This window comes from Giraffa tippelskirchi, chromosome 13 (assembly GCF_054371585.1).
Source record: "Giraffa tippelskirchi isolate mGirTip1 chromosome 13, T2T-mGirTip1v1.2.pri, whole genome shotgun sequence".
Classification (NCBI taxonomy): domain Eukaryota; kingdom Metazoa; phylum Chordata; class Mammalia; order Artiodactyla; family Giraffidae; genus Giraffa; species Giraffa tippelskirchi.
This window is the reverse complement of record NC_137287.1, coordinates 66,046,163-66,062,860: the sequence shown is the minus strand read 5'-3', so window position 1 is coordinate 66,062,860 and position 16,698 is coordinate 66,046,163. Positions and strand designations below refer to the sequence as shown.

The window sequence follows — 16,698 nt, the reverse complement described above, 5'->3', positions numbered from 1 at the left end:
AGATGCCTGATGGCCAGCTTAGAAGCAGAAGCCCAGAGAAAGGAAACAAGCCTGTAGCGAACACATTTCTTCTTTGGCTATAAGGTAGCTAGTACATCAACGCTTTCATGTGTTTACTCAGCTATCACTACTGTCTTGGGGGCCTACAAGAATATTTTTTCCTGAAATTGCAGTGGAAGCTTATTTGTCTCCTTACCATGAATTCTTTGCTTTCTAGAAGAAATGTAGGAACTGTTTGTCAGGTTCTTTATGGGTTAGAATCAGTTAAGATAAAGTGTTTGCCTGTGTCATCTCACACAGGCTCTGCCCCATCACTTAGTTCTTTTACTGAATTGTGCCTCCAGAGCCCCAGCTGTGCAGCATCTCTTTGTAGGATGGCAACAGTCATCTGATATTAAATTGCAATAGGTCAATGCTTAAGTAAAAACTGAGTGAGGTTTTACATTTTAATTCAAATGTATAAACATATGCCAATACCAAAAGTGCTTTTCTAAGATGGTTTAAGATTGATAAGAGATGAAGAAGCTACATGTCTGTAATTACCAGCAAGTCCATTTTATCAGGAGGCTTTATAAGAACTTCTGCTTACACAACGACTATCACAGCCATAATAACAACCACTTAGTGAGCACTGCCATGCACAAGGAACTGTGCCAAGACTTTGATCATTTCCAGTTCTCACAGAATCCATGTACTGATTCCCATTTTGTAGATGAAGAAAATGAGACTGAAGAATCAAACTCCCCAGTCCACTCTTTCTGTTACAATCTACTGCCTCCCTCTTAAAGGTCACTCTGGTTATTGTGTCAAGATTTTAAATGAAATTTTTAAAATATAGGTCAAAATAGGTTATCATTAGAATTCAGATCAATGGATCCAGTGCTCTTATGGGAGAGAAAAGCTGAGACCCTGAGCCTCCACTGTTTTGAGCTGAAGAAACTTTGAATTTCTGTAAATGGTGTGGGTTAGAGGGTGGTCGTGGTGGTCTGGGGAGGTGGCTGCCATTTTACAGACCCTCAGGAGACACTATCTAACTCTATAATTCAATGAAATTCAAATACAGAAGTTCCTTATCATGGAGCTGAGGTTATTATTTTAACTCTGCCTTTTCTTTTAAAAGGTCTTTGATTGAGGGATTGAGGGAATAGAGTAGAAAGCCCCTTTCTCCTCCATTCAATACTGTGTACTTATGGGAGAAGGATGTGTTTACTTACACTCCTCTGCCTGCTCAGCTCAACCTTTACATGCAAAGTTTGAACATATAATAGGATTTAGAAAGTGTTTAAGACTGTTTACTCAGATTTAAAGTGAGAATGATATTTGTATTCTACCTGTGAAGTAGTTGATATTCCCCTAGAGTCAAGTCACTTAGAATAATACATTTGTTGTCCCTACGATATGAAATTTAATCGTGGGTCTTGAAAAACACAGGAAAGCAAGAATGTCTCTTGGTTCAGTAGGTGAGGCCACAGCATCTCCACGAAATACAAAACTGTGTCTCCCATAAGACTTCAGTAAAATGAAATTCATTTGTAGAGAGTTTAACTAACAGAATTACCTTTTCATAATGTGAAATGTCTCTTTGCACTGTATTAATGACTTACTAATTTAAAACAAAATGTGTTGTCACACGTGTATCTGATTTTCCTAGAAACAATACATGTCAGCATCTTGGCTTTTCTGTTTATGTTTCCACCAAAATCAAGTCAACTTTCTGATGTCTGTTAGAGAACCAAGAAACTGGGACAATTACAGTTCAAAGCTTTTAATTTCTACCTCCTTTCTGGTCAGACTTTTTATTAGAACATTGATCAATGGGCCAGATGGAATCATTTTTCTTTCAGAAGCTGTTTGTCCTTTATACCTTTGGAGATGTGAATAAGCAGGCTGGGAAGAGATTCTTTGTGACAAGCCGACTAAATTTCCACCTCGGAATAACTGAGAGTTCCAAGGGGAAGAGTATTCTAGGGGCAGTGGTCTTTTCTTTTACCCCCAAGTTCAATGATCATGAAACAGGAAAAAATAATTTCTCATAATATCCTCCACTGTCACATAGGTCAGAAAAGGAGTTGAGAGTCAGGCCAGGGATAAAAGGCTTCTTTTGCCACATGTTGCCTGGATAACCTTGGACAAGTTACACGTATCTCCAAATCTGGTTTATTTTTTTTGTTCATATGTAAAATTGGGGTAATGAAATCTACCTCAGAGAGCTCTTGCAAGTGATAAATTAGATATGATATGTAAAGGGCTCTGTTGAAGAGCCAGTTCAGAAAATACTAGTTCTGTTTAGTCCTCCTTCAGTTTTAAAGAGTGATTTAAGAGTTTAGGGTGATATCATTATTAATTCAAAACAATGAAACGAGGTTAGATTTCTAAGAAGGCCAAATCAATATGAAATTTATGTTAAGAACCATTTAGGTCAGAAAGGCATATTCACAAGGTTCCTGAACCCATTTAACCACCTATCTTGTTGATACTGTTATCAAAAAATGATTAAAGACAGCTCATCTGGCTTTTATTTATTTATTTTTTTATCTTCAGGGATGTACCCCTGCCAAATTTTTCTAATGTAATTAAAGAAACTGGAGATATTCTATCCTGTTACTTTCCCCTAAAGATAGGTTTGAAATGAAAACCTCAGTAACATTATTAGTTTTCATCAATCTTATCAGAGGCATGAAGAGCAGTACTTCTAAAGTTAAGTTAAACAAATTTTAACTGCCATTTTAAGTTTTATAAATAATGTGATCTGTGTAGATTTGTGATGAAATTAGAGTGGTAAGCTTTCCCAAAATACCATATTGGTAATCAATTCAATGTGTATTAGAAAGAGGTATTCATCAGGGGAAACCAAAGACATAATGCTCTTTTCTTTTTTTTTTTTAAATAAATTTATTTATTTTAGTTGAGGGCTAATTACTTTACAATATTGTAGTAGTTTTTGCCATACATTGACATGAATCAGCCATGGGTTTACATGTGTTCCCCTTCCTGGACCCCCCTCCCACCTCCCTCTCCATCCCATCCCTCTGGGTCATCCCATTGCCCCAGTCCTGAGCATTTGTCTCATGCATCGAACATGGAATGGTGTTCTGTTTCACATATGATAATATACATGTTTCAATGCTATCCTCCCAGAACGTCCCACCCTCACCTTCTCCCTCAGAGTCCATAAGACTGTTCTATGCATCTGTGTCTCTTATTCTGTCTCGCATATAGGGTTATCGTTACCATCTTTCAAATTCCATATATATGCATTAGTATACTGTATTGGTGTTTTTCTTTCTGGCTTACTTCATTCTGTATAATGGGCTCCAGTTTCATCCTTCTCAATAGAACCGATTCAAATGTATTTTTTTAATGGCTGAGTAATATTCCATTGTGTATATGTACCACAGCTTCCTTATCCATTCGTCTGCTGATGGACATCTAGGTTGCTTCCATGTCCTGGCTATTGTAAACAATGCTGCGATGAACATTGGGGTACACGCGTCTCTTTCAATTCTGGTTTCCTCGGTGTGTATGCCCAGCAGTGGGATTGCTGGGTCATATGGCAGTTCTATTCCCAGTTTTTTAAGGAATCTCCACACTGTTCTCCATAATGGCTGTACTAGTTTGCATTCCCACCAACAGTGTAAGAGGGTTCCCTTTTCTCCACACCCTCTCCAGCATTTATCGCTTCTAGACTTTTGGATAGCAGCCATTCTGACTGGTGTGAAATGGTACCTCATAGTGGTTTTGATTTGCATTTCTCTAATAATGAGTGATGTTGAGCATCTTTTCATGTGTTTGTTAGCCATCTGTATGTCTTCTTTGGAGAAATGTCTGTTTAGTTCTTTGGCCCATTTTTTGATTGGGTCGTTTATTTTTCTGGAATTCAGCTGTAGGAGTTGCTTGTATATTTTTGAGATTAATTGTTTGTCTGTTGCTTCGTTTGCTATTATTTTCTCCCATTCTGAAGGCTGTCTTTTCACCTTGCTTATAGTTTCCTTTGTTGTGCAAAAGCTTTTAATTTTAATTAGGTCCCATTTGTTTATTTTTGTTTTTATTTCCGATATTCTGGGAGGTGGGTCATGGAGGATCCTGCTGTGATTTATGTCGGAGAGTGTTTTGCCTATGTTTTCCTCTAGGAGTTTTATAATTTCTGGTCTTACGTTTAGATCTTTAATCCATTTTGAGTTTATTTTTGTGTATGGTGTTAGGAAGTGTTCTAGTTTCATTCTTTTACAAGTGGTTGACCAGTTTTCCCAGCACCACTTGTTAAAGAGATTGTCTTTTCTCTATTATATATTCTTGCCTCCTTTGTCGAAGATAAGGTGTCCATAGGTGCGTGGGTCTATCTCTGGGCTTTCTATTTTGGTCCATTGATCTATATTTCTATCTTTGTGCCAGTACCATACTGTCCTGATGACTGTGGCTTTGTAGTAGAGCCTGAAGTCAGGCAGGTTGATTCCTCCAGTTCCTTTCTTCTTTCTCAAGATTGCTTTGGCTATTTGAGGTTTTTTATATTTCCATACAAATTGTGAAATGATTTGTTCTAGTTCTGTGAAAAATACCATTGGTAGCTTGATAGGGATTGCATTGAATCTATAAATTGCTTTGGGTAGTACATAATGCTCTTTTCAAAAATGATATATGTACTTTCTTAACATTAATAAAAACTTATCAGCAGACAAAATTTCTATTCCATCAAAAAGAGAAAAATCTTAAGGATAAGTAAATCACTAAAAAGATATTGGAAAAACATTTATTATCCTGTAATTCCCTAATATGACTTATAGAAACAGTGCTTTTAGAATTTAGTATTAAAATAGGTATATTAGGTTTTCTTCATCTCTAAGGCAGAATAGTTAATAGTATCTATTCTGCTTTCTTCATAAGATTGTGGTGGTGATAAAATTAATCATAAATATGGAAACTTTTATCAACTCTAAAATGCTTTTATCAACAATGATAATACTGCTAATAAAGATAAAGCTCCATCATTTAGAAAATTGAAAAAAATGTGTTTTCTGATGACTGTCAGATCCTCTGTTTACTTATATTTCAGAGATTTATATTTTCTTTGAAAAATAATGTTTACAACTTAATTATTGAATAGATTTTTACATGCAACATACCTAAACAGAAATAAGCCTTATTAAGTTGGAATTTCCAGTCCATGTGCCACTTAATGACACTTGGAAAGCTTCTCTAATGTGAAAGTTTATGATAAAAGAATTTCTTGAGGATGACTAAACTGGTATTTTGAGATTATGACTAAATACAGATCATACTGTCCACTTCTGTCCTACAAACCTATCCTATCCAGCAGTTTCTTCTCACGAAGAATCGTTTTAACTTTCACCAGAGTAGTAAAGGGAATGAATAAGTTTGGGGCCAGTTGGATTTGATTTCTTTTACTCTATCTGCTCACATTGCCCTTGGCTCCACAGGTGTCTGTCTGTAGTTTCCATGCTGCCTAGCATCCCTCAGTTCTCAATCTTCACATCTCCAAGTAATTGCATTTCACTAAGGACCATCATGGTGGAGGTTTGGCTTTTTTCTAGTTTATTAACTCACCTATTGAAGAATCTCAGATCACTGTTGTCAAAACATGAAAAGCTTGGTGCAGAGTCACTGGGAGTCCTTTGCTCCGTGCTCTGTCTGGCTGTACATGGATAACAAAGGTGTCCATTTCACTTCATTTTCAATATCTAATTGAAAGTTTCTCTTATTGGCCAAGTCCAACCAAGAATGATACAAGAAAGAAGATTCTTCTGGATAACTAGTTCCAGCCTTGGGAGGAAGTGTTGATGGAGCTGAGTTGAGTACAGGCTGGCACAACAATGGTGGGGTGAAGATTTACTAAATTTGTGTGTTTAAAGTGTGTAGAACTACAGTCCCTGGCACATGGGATACCCCGCGTGAATGTAAGGAACATGCAAAAGACATGGCCTTATGAAACAAAAACAGAAAAATTATTAGGGGGGAATAAACTGAGATTAAAAGACAATAAAATGAGATGAAAATGCAAGCTGAGAGGGAAAGTGAACATGGTAATATAAGGAAGAAATTCCATGACAGATTTCAATAGAATTAAAATTTTTAAAAATTTAACTATAATTGATTTATCAATATTGTATTAGTTTCAGGTGATAGAATTAAAATCTTTATTGGAGGCAATAAAGAATAGATTTGACATTGCAGAAAAACATATGAAATGGAGACTACACTTGGAGTTTGTAGATTCAGTAACAGAAATCCATTTCACATTAGCTCAAGTGAAAAATGAGAATTTACTGGTTTGTGTAAAGCTACCTTCAGGCATAACTGGCTCCAGAGGCTCCACAGTGTCACGAGGACCCCCTACTTTCCCTGTCTCTTGGCTCTTCTTCCTTCTCCATGACTTCATTTGCAGATAAAATCTGTCTTGCTGGTCTCAAGACTGGTATTTCCAAAGCTAAATCATCTTCACAGCAGCTGATCCCAGAGGAAAGGACAGCAGTTCTTTGTCCCCCAGCCTCAGATCCATCAATGACTCTGACCTTGCTTGTTTATGTGTCTGCCCTCTATTTAATCATAGTTTCCAGAGGGTTGGGGTATCTGATTGGATAGCCTGTCACGTGGCCACTTCTGTCACCAGGAAGGAAGGCTGCTTCTGATAGCCTCACCAAATCACATGGAGGGAGGAAGGGAGGGGCAGTTTCCAAATAAAAAATGCCTGGCAGATTTTTGGGTTTCCCAGGTGGCTCAGTGGTAATGAATCCACCTACAATGCAGGAGATGAGGGTTTGATCCCTTGGGTGGGACGATCCCCTGGAGAAGGAACTGGCAACCCACTCCAGGATTCTTGCCTGGGGAAATTCCATGGACCGAGAAGACTAGTGGGCTACAGTCCATGCGGTCACAAAGAGTTGGACATGACTTAGTGACAAAAACAACAACAAAAGGTGGATTTAAAAAAAACAGCGAACACATGTCCACTACAAAGTAACAAAGGAGTAATTTAGGAAAATGATACAGATTCATGGAAATGGGCAAAGAAGTAAATTCACTGGGGGGAAAAAAAAGCCAGGCGAAAGAGATCAAGCATGTAAAGTAATAATTCTAGGTGCTCCTGAGGAAGAAACCATAGTTGGTCTTTTTGAAAATATTACATACTGCTTACAGAAATTTTTCCTGAGTACAAAATAAATGTATAAACGTGATATTAATGTGATAATTGTGTTTTAACCTATATAGGACCTATAGAAGATAAGGATGAAACTTCATTGAAAGCTATAATAAGAGATTTAAAGAAATGGAGAAATATACATTTTCCTCCTGGGAACAGACTAAAATATTGTTGAGATATAATTTTCCCTAAAATTATTTGGTTAGTTTAGTGCAGTGTTCATTAAAAGTCCATTTGTTTCCTTTGTGGAACTTATTAGAATTAGTCTAATGTTCATTAGTGAGAATAACTAGTTTAAATTAAGAAAAAATTTGAAATAGACGAGTAATAAAGGCAACTTGGATTTAATGAATATAAATCCTTATGACTCATTCATTTAAGAAATGTGTGAGTGAGGCAGTGAATGTGAAGTCCTTAATATGGTACCTGGTACATAATGAACTGGGCTTCCCTGTGGCTCAGCTGGTAAGGAATCTGCCTGCAATGCAGGAGACCTGGGTTCGATCCCTGGGTTGGAAAGATCCCTTGGAGAAGGGAAAGGCTACCCACTCCAGTATTCTGGCCTGGAGAATTCTATGGACTGTGTAGTCCATGGGGTCACAAAGAGTCAGACACGACTGAGCGACTTTCACTCACTCACATCATAAACTGCCTAAAACGACTTCTTATTTCTCCTCCTCCTTTTCCCTTCTTCCTTTTCCCTCTTTGCCCCTTCCCCTTTCATTGCTCCTCCCTCTGCCTTGTTTTTCATTCTCTCTTGTCCTCTGAGGACATGATAGGGAGCAAAACATTAAGTGAAGCGAGGTAAAATAAATCATGGGCCCTCAGGCCTGCACCTGTCCTGGGTTGATGACTTTTAGGAACCCCTGTCTTCTTATTCAAAGCAGTTTTATATAGAACACCATCTTGCCATGAGAAGACTGCCTGGAGAATGGGAGCCCATCCATTGTTCCAATTCAGTGAGCATTTAAGGTTTGATTACTCAGAGAACACTGCATTTAGGGTTTGGATTATTCAGAATACACACACACACACACACACACACACACACACATATTCTGCTGCATAACATTTTTATTCTTTCCTGGTTCCGATGGGCTGAAGAAGGGAGAAAATACATAGTGCAGACGTTTGAGAAATGTCAGATGAGTTTCCCTCAGCCCTAAGTCACCGGTGAGGTGGAGGAAGGTGAGTAGTCTGCTCAGGCCACGTTATCTCTACACCACCCATGTTCAGACATCCTTGCAGGGAGCCCAGAGCCGAAGTTTGTGGCTCTGTGTCCCTCAGCATCAGCCCCCAGTTCCTGGGGAGTATCCCCAAGGCTTGATATCCTGGGAGATCTGTAGTGACCAGGCCCCTGGGCTTTTCTCCTATATGGCTCCATGGTATCCGCTTGTTTGAATTTGCAGCTCATGTCAATCTTAATATTTGTTTTGAGTCACATATGCCGGCCTCTAATTTGCAATTTACATGGATGATGGGGCCCCATTCATTGTCCCAGTCCCGCCGCCTTTGTTCTGTTCACCTCTCTCCACGCAGTCATTAGGCTGAACAGCATGTAATTAGGAAACCCATGTAAAGCATAGATTTCTGAGAGGTTGCAGCTCTTTTCAAAAAGTAAGGGTTTCCATTTTTACACTCATTCTTTTGTAAACAAAAAGACATTCCCCCCCATGGCTTTCATCTAAATGTAGTAACTTAGAAACAGTCTTGTAGGTGGGTAGTAATTTTGGTTTGTTTTCACCTGAGAGTCCGTTTTTGTTTACACAGCTTGTGTTTAACTCTGTGCAGCCTGAGGTTGATTGGCCATCATTTGTAGATGAGTATGTTGCTTTTTGAAACCAATCAAAATTGGCTTATTTTAAATCCCTGAAGATTTTAAATTTACCCAACCAAATAACTCAGTTTTCAGCTTTTATCTTTTGCTACCTGTGTGCACAAAACCGACTTAAAATTGCTTGTTAAGCCTATGAAAATAGAAGCGGTGAAGAAAACAGATGCTATTGCCAAAATTATGCTAATTATATTTAAGCTGTGTTCACTTGTCAGACAGGTTCATGATTATAAACATAGTTTAGTTGATGGTGAAGCCAATGCAAGATCTTAAATAGAAGTGTATATACATGCTTCATTGAAATAAAATAATATAATGCATTAGGGAGCCTATGAAAGTATTAACACATTATCATTCTTTATACTTGATATTATTTTTTAAAGAAGTAAAAAAGTACATTTTTTAACACTGTAGGGTTGAAAGAAAGATAACAAGATACATTACTAGTATCTAGAACACTGATTTTTGGTGGTCAACTAGGGAATTCATTAAAATGCAGATTCTTGGGCCCCATTTAGCAAAATTCTGTTACAGAGGATTGAGGATGGACTTCAGGAATCTAAATTTTTAATAAGTACTCTAGATGATGCTACTGCAGAAAGTTTGCAGGCAACATTAGAAGTACTTGTTTTGAGGAATTTCCTAGAGGTCCCAGTGGTTAAGACTCCGTGCTTCCACTGCAGGAGGGTTCAGTCCCTGGTCAGGGAGCTAAGATTCAGCAAACTGTGTGATGCAGCCAAAAATTAAAAAAAAAAAAAAAAGGATTATGTTTTGGGAAATTTGTGGGAATTCCCTAGGACTCCAGGCTTTTACTGCCAAAGGCGCGGGTTCAATCCCTGGTCTGGGAACTAAGATCCCAAGATCCCACAAGCTGCACAGTGCAGCCAAAAGAAAAGAGAAAAGAAAAAGAAACACCTGTTTTGTACAAATGCAATTAATTGTGCATTCTTTATAAATTTTCAGTTGTACATTTCTATGTTCTACCTTTTATGTCTTGAAAAAGTGAAGACAGATTTTGAGAATGATCGTTACTACACGCTTTGCATTATAAATTTAATAAAATCTAATGTAATGGACAAGTTGACCAGCCCACCCACTGGTGAATTTGCCAAATAGAACTTCATCTTTTCAGTTCATGATTGGTCTCAGGAAATAGAGAAGCAGATAGACAGTGAGATGTTGCCCATCAGGAGTTATATGAATTCGCTTCTGGTCTCTCCTCCCATTTGTCAGTCAAGTTATTTTGAATGAACACTGTCACCTGAAGCATATTTGGCAAAATTTATATATATATTTCTCTTTAAATCTCTGTTTTCTATACTTTGGTTTGATTGTATCTAATGTGCATTCAGAGGATGGCTATTTCTTTTTTTTTTGATGGCTATTTCTTAATGTGAATCCTTTTGTTGTTGGAGGATCAAGTCATTGCAATGATATTTACTGGAATAAAACTGTCAGCACCCACCTCTAGGCCTCCCAGATAAGGGGCATTTGAAGAGTCCAATCAGGAAAGGAAGAGAAAGGTGTGGTTGGGAGTGTGCAAGGCACAGAGTTCCAGAGTTTCACACATCCTCACCCCAGGAAATGACTTTCTATATTTGTGTGCTGGAGCTTATCCTGTATCCATTGGGAGTCAAGACTGTGTGATCGACAAATTAATGCTCTTGATTGAGAACACTCTATATGTGAATATGCCTATATACACTTATCCACAATGACATGCTTTTAAGGGTAGTGTATGTAAAATCCTGTAAGCTTCGGTTTTGTGCCATGGTCTTGGAATTATATTTTTATGTTGTATGAATTCAGTTCATATGCAGTAATGTCAATGAGTCATTGGTATAGTAAAAAGGGAAATATAGTTATCCAAATAGATGTTGCACATAATAAAAATTTTTTAAAAGTTATGATCAGTGAGTTTCTTAGATGATTATGGCAAGGATAAATTACGTTAGGGACATTAAAGCTAACAGCTGTATGATGTTACTCATTTTCTTTTTCTTTTTTTCGATCAAAACCGTCTCTTCAATCAGATTTTTTATAGAAAAGATGTACAGGACACCCACATGTATAACGCAGAGCTTGACAGACCAGACATCAAGATGGCAACACAGATCTCCAAGATCATAAGTGATGTAATCTCTCTTTCTTATCTTGTACAGAATTGATTTCTTATTTTGGTGGAAGACAAAGCATGGCTTTGGTAGTTGGGTGATTAATTTAATTAGCAAAATTTATCAATCTGAATTAATGACATCTCAATTTTTTATCTGAATTATCTCTTTGATTGTGTAAATTATTTGGATATGTGCAGAAATGGATCAAACTTGACTTGACTATGGCTTGTGTTGTAATACTTTAAAAAAAAGGAAATACTACTCAGGCCTAAGATAACGTTCACATGTTTCAGCCCGAGAGTCAAGTTTGTCATTTGTCTGGTTCCCTATTATCTCTCATCTTGTCCCAAAGAACTTCACTTTGGCCTTTTTTTCCATCTTGTTGCTGTTAATTGTGCAGGTTCTTGTTAGTCAGCATTTACCCATGCACATTTCCTGTGCATCATGGCTGTTTTTCTCTTCCCTAAGACATCCGTCTTGGTAAATACCATTTTACTTAAACATATTTTACATTCTGGTTAAAAAATGATGACTTAACTTAAACCAAATGATTTATTTTAGTACCATAGGTTGTACTCATCTTAAAAAATCAATAATTATTTACTAAATTCAGCTGCATGTTAACCAGATGGGGTTAGATCAGTTACTAAGACATATGTATGCAGAATGCAGGGTCTTAATTATCTAGAAATTCCTCCTGGATAACATAAACACAATGATGATGCTGACTGGACTCACAGACTCAAACTTAGTAATTATTTTACTACGAAAAACATTGTTTTTATAAAATCAGTTTCTTCTTAGCAGTCAGCATTTTAGTATTTGGTGAGTTGTAAGGAATATTTTTTTATGGGCTGATGGTCTATTAATTTTATTTTGGCTATTGTCAGTGTAATTTTTCACTGGAAAATAGAAATATCTGACATTTTCTTATTCATTTTAGGCTGAATACAAGAAAGGGCAAGGAGTAATGAATAAAGAGCCTGCTGTAATTGGAAGACCAGATTTTGAACATGCTGTGGAAGCTTCTAAACTTTCTAGTCAAGTAAGCATCTAGCGATATTTCACAATGATTTTATTCAGAGATTTTGTTTCTAGCAGCACTGGAAAATATTTTACTTTAGATAATGTCTCTAATGGCAAGAATATACAAAGATAATGTTCCTATAACCATATCAGATAGGATTACAATAATTGTAAATTTCGGTAAGGGATAAAATATGTCCAGTTTTGAGCATGAAACTAAGTGTTCTTTTCCCCTGGCTCAAATTCTAGCTTTTTCCAGTGAGTTCAGCCATGTTGTCACATTTCCTAGAATTTCTGGAACTTAATGATAGTCATATCAATTAGATTAGATGAATAATTAAATTTCTATCTATATGTTCATAAACAGAATTTTTAACTTAGTAAAAAAAATGACAATTTTCTCAATGTTTAAGTGCTTTAATCACAAATTTGAAACCAGGTAATGAAAATAAAGAGAACACTGAAATCATTAAAAGGATCTGAAGAAGTGTACAGACATGCCATAGTTTTGGCTGAATATGTCAATAGATAAAAATTATAACTTTCCCCAAATTAATACATAAATATCATGCAATTTCAATTAGAATCCAGTAATTTTTTTGAAGTATGGATAAATGATCTTAGAGTTTGAATGGCAAGGAAATGCCTGAAACTAGCCTTCAAAAGTATTAAAGTAAAGACCAGTGAAAGGGAATTTACATTGTGAGTTATTATAACATAGTATAAAACCACTGAAATTAAATCAATATGGAATTGATATATAAGAGATAAAATAATCAGTAGGTTAGATTAGGGAATCCTGAAATAGACTCTAATGTGTATAAGAATTTAATATATGATAAAAGTTTTGGTTTAAGTCAGTGGGAAAAAGTTGTATTAGTTAATAAATGGTGCTGATGTAACTGGCCATCCTTCAGGGTAAAAATAAAATTGGACCTGAATCATAAACCATCTACAAAATGAATTCCAGATGGATTAAAGATATGAATGTAAACAAAAAAATAATTTTAAAATCTTAAAAGAAAATCCAGGAGACTGTATATACCACATAGGGATAACAGAGTTATTCTTAAAAATGGAGATCCAGAGGCTCCAAAAGAATAATTAGACATGCTTGTCTATATAAAAATTAACAATTCTTTTAATGGAAAAAGGTAACATTTGTAAAGTCAACAGTGACAGCAAACAGTAATTTTTATGCATGTATATAGTGTCTTCAACTTTGAAAATGTCCTTTCTTCAAGTTGCAAATGTCTTAATTGGGTTACATTTCAAAACGGAGAGATGTAAATGAGGAGAACTATAAAATCTAACTGAAGAACATAAAATAGTATCTGGACAATTGAGAAGACCTGCCGTGTTCTTAGCTCTGGAGGGCCTGAGAAGGGCTGTGATTCCGAGCTTTTCTCAGTCCAAACAACACTTGCTGAAGAGAAGGGGGTATTGGCACACACCTGGTAACTCTTCCAGGATTGCTTTAGATTTTCTGACTTAGGATTTCAGCCTTTTCTGGGGGCACAGAGGTCTATTGGTGGTGTAGAAAAGCTGTGCAGCTTGGCTGGGTAATTAATAAAAGGGCTGTGGAGCTGGACCCCTGAGCTCTTGGTTTTGCTGCTGGCTCATCGAGTGACTTTGGACAGGTGGCTTAATTTCTCCGTCTGCAGTTTCCTGACCTGTAAAATGACATGGAGCCGTACTGCTTCTTAGGGTTGTTGTGAGGATTAAATGAACTACTGTGAGCAACTTAAAATATTGCCTGACCCATAGAAACACTGCATCATTTTCCAGGAATAATTTTACCATAGCTATTCAGAAGAATTTTCCACTCTGCATTTTTTTTTTTTAATGAATTCATGCACAAAATGAAGCATAGTAAGACTGGCCCTTAGATTTTAGTGTTAAATTTTTTTCTTCACAGTCTTATTTGCAAGTCCTTGGAAAAAGTTTTAGGGGCTTCCCAGGTGGCTCAGTGGTAAAGAATTTGCCTGCCAATGCAGGAGATTTAGGTTTGATCCCGGGGTTGGGACAATCCCCTGGAGAAGGAAATGGCAACCCACTCCAGTATTCTTGCCTGGGAAATTCCGTGGACAGAGGAGCCTGGTGGACTAAGGTCCATGGGGTCACGCAGTCAGACACGAGTGAAACGACTGAGCATGCTTGCACTTTTTTTAGGCAGACTTAAAATCTCAAATCATTTAACAGCCGAATGATTAGATATTTAAGCAGCTTGTAACTTGCAAGTTACATTGTATCTGTCATCTTCGTTTTTTAATGAACTTTTTGCTTATCTCATGGTGTATAAACTCATCAGAAAAGGGAGAAACTGGGCAGATGAATATTCAGAACTTCTGGAATGAACTCAGTATGATCTTTTGTATTTTCAGGTGCGTTGACTAAAAGCAAAGGCAGAAAGTGTAGTTTCTTATTTTCATTGACAACTTTGAAGATCATGTATTCTCTTGCTCCTGAACTAATGACAGAATATGAATACAGGCGCATACAAAGGCAAGGAAATATGCAGAAGGGAAATAATTTAAGAATGTAGTAAGCTGGGAAGCTAGGGGAAGGATGCAGGATGCCAGGGGGAGAGGGCAAGACAGGATTGTGAGAGAGAAGGCGATGATGGACAGTGCCCGTGGTGTGGAGAGATAAGACACCCTGATGACAAGATAGAAGGAGAAAGCGAGAGGGCACAATTCTCCCATTTTATCTGGAAACTGAGCTCTGTGGGACTGAATCCAGAAAAGGTAATGAATGGAAACAAAAGTCATTCCTATGTTAACTTGTCCAATAGCTTTGCTTCCGTAGTTGTAAACTTTCCCTTTTTAAAGTCTAGGGGAAACATAAAATAATGGCCAAGTAATGAAAAGAAAATCAGTGAACAATAGAAGTGAAATCTCATCTGCCAAGATAAAGAGATATATTTACAAGTATCTTAAGTATTAGGGCAGTAGTTATTGAAGTCATCATCTTAAAAAAAATTCTTCTGAGTGGTTGTTTTGTAAACAGATTCATTTATCATCTTAATTTATGAATTGAAATTTGTTTATGTGATGAATGAAATACCTTTAGTTTTATAATATCAGAGAAAAATTTATATTTATAATAATTAGCATTTGTTCTAAAATTGCATGTGATTTATTTAAAAGAGTGGGTTTTAAACCTAAACATTACTTCTTAGATTGCTGTTAAAACTGAATAGTAACTATTTTCCTTCAATTGTAAAGGGTATTAATTGGCTTGAAGGATCTCCCATTCTGGGCAAGCACCCTTCCATCCTCCTCCCCCCAAACTTTTGGCTTAAATGTCACACCCTTGACTTGCTGATTTAAATTATATTGCTCTATTCCTCTTTATTCTGCTTTTCTTTATAGTTCTTAACACAGTATTAGTCATATAAAAGTGTGTGTGTGTGTTTATTAAATATCTGCTTCACTACCGCTCAATAGGCTCTGTGGGGACAGGGTTTAATGGCATTGATGGCACAGATTAGGCTTTCAAGAAATACATAGAGACCAATTAAACACATTTCTCTAGATCATTCATATTTAGTACAAAGTCAGTAAAATATTATTTTGTCATGAAAATAAGGGCAGGGTATATTTTGTGTAAAATTCAGACTTAAACTCACTGACTTTATGATGACTTCTACATAAAATTCTGTTTTACTCTCCTCCTCAATAGCCTTTAGTTCAGTTTCATCCAAAATTGGAGGCAATTGCTCCCACGGATGTGTGGCATTGTGTTGTTGTTTACTTTCATTTTCACTGATAATTAAGTGCACTTATCCAGTTTCCCATTTCTTTCCTGGCATTTTCTTCTGTGGCTCTGATGAAAGGCTTTCATTCAGGGTCGGCTCTTTTTCTGCTCTTCTGGCCCCTTTGTGAATCTGAGCGATAGGTGATGCCATGAAGCCCAGTACATTTTGTGCTGAAAGCTTCGAACTACTGAGTTGGGAAATCAGATTTGAGCCATTTAAACACAGCCCTGCCTGGATGCAGTTATGAGGGACTAGGTTAAGTTCAGTCATTGTGGTTGAGCAATTCAAGTGTTTTCTCCTAGTCTGAACCTCTGAAAGTTCTACTAAGTCTGTGAAAATTCCTTACTAAACTTTTAAGCATTTCATCCCACTTGCCTACCCTGTATTTTTCAAAAGGTGGCAGGTATTAGGACCACTGGATATGATATTTATAATGTGAGTAAAATCAGTCATAGGTGGAACTTTTTGTTTGTTTCCAAAGTGATTGATTTATGTGTAAAGGGGTAACATTATGCCTTAAAACCATAGCGAAGTCACCAAATACCTATTTCCTCTTGTCTCAAGTGGTCTTGAAACCGGAAGGAAAAATACCATGTTCCATGGTTGAGTCACCCATTATAATGAAAGGAAAGCATCCTGATCTCTTAGGAGATGCGAGTGTGCGTGAGCAGGTAGACACGTAGATGTGTGAACTGTGGATTGATGGTAAGATAGAATGTTCTGTGTGTGTGTAGTTAGTGAGTGAACCAGTCAGAAGGTGAGTGATAGGACCTGTTTGAACTATTTGGCTATTTTCTTAGTTCAT

At 36.9% G+C, this 16,698-nt stretch overlaps 1 protein-coding gene across 3 annotated transcripts in view; it reads left to right on the top strand.

Annotated features, from left to right (window-relative positions):
- Nucleotides 1-16,698, top strand: part of NEBL (nebulette) — a 363,259-nt gene that overhangs the window by 268,448 nt on the left and 78,113 nt on the right. The window contains exons 6-7 of one of the 3 annotated variants that reach the window (XM_081556673.1): nt 11,024-11,125; nt 12,051-12,152. The exons of the other annotated variants lie outside the window; for them this stretch is intronic. Coding sequence (XP_081412799.1) covers nt 11,024-11,125; nt 12,051-12,152 — 204 coding nt within the window. The remainder of the gene's footprint in view (nt 1-11,023; nt 11,126-12,050; nt 12,153-16,698) is intronic. 3 annotated transcript variants of the gene reach the window in all.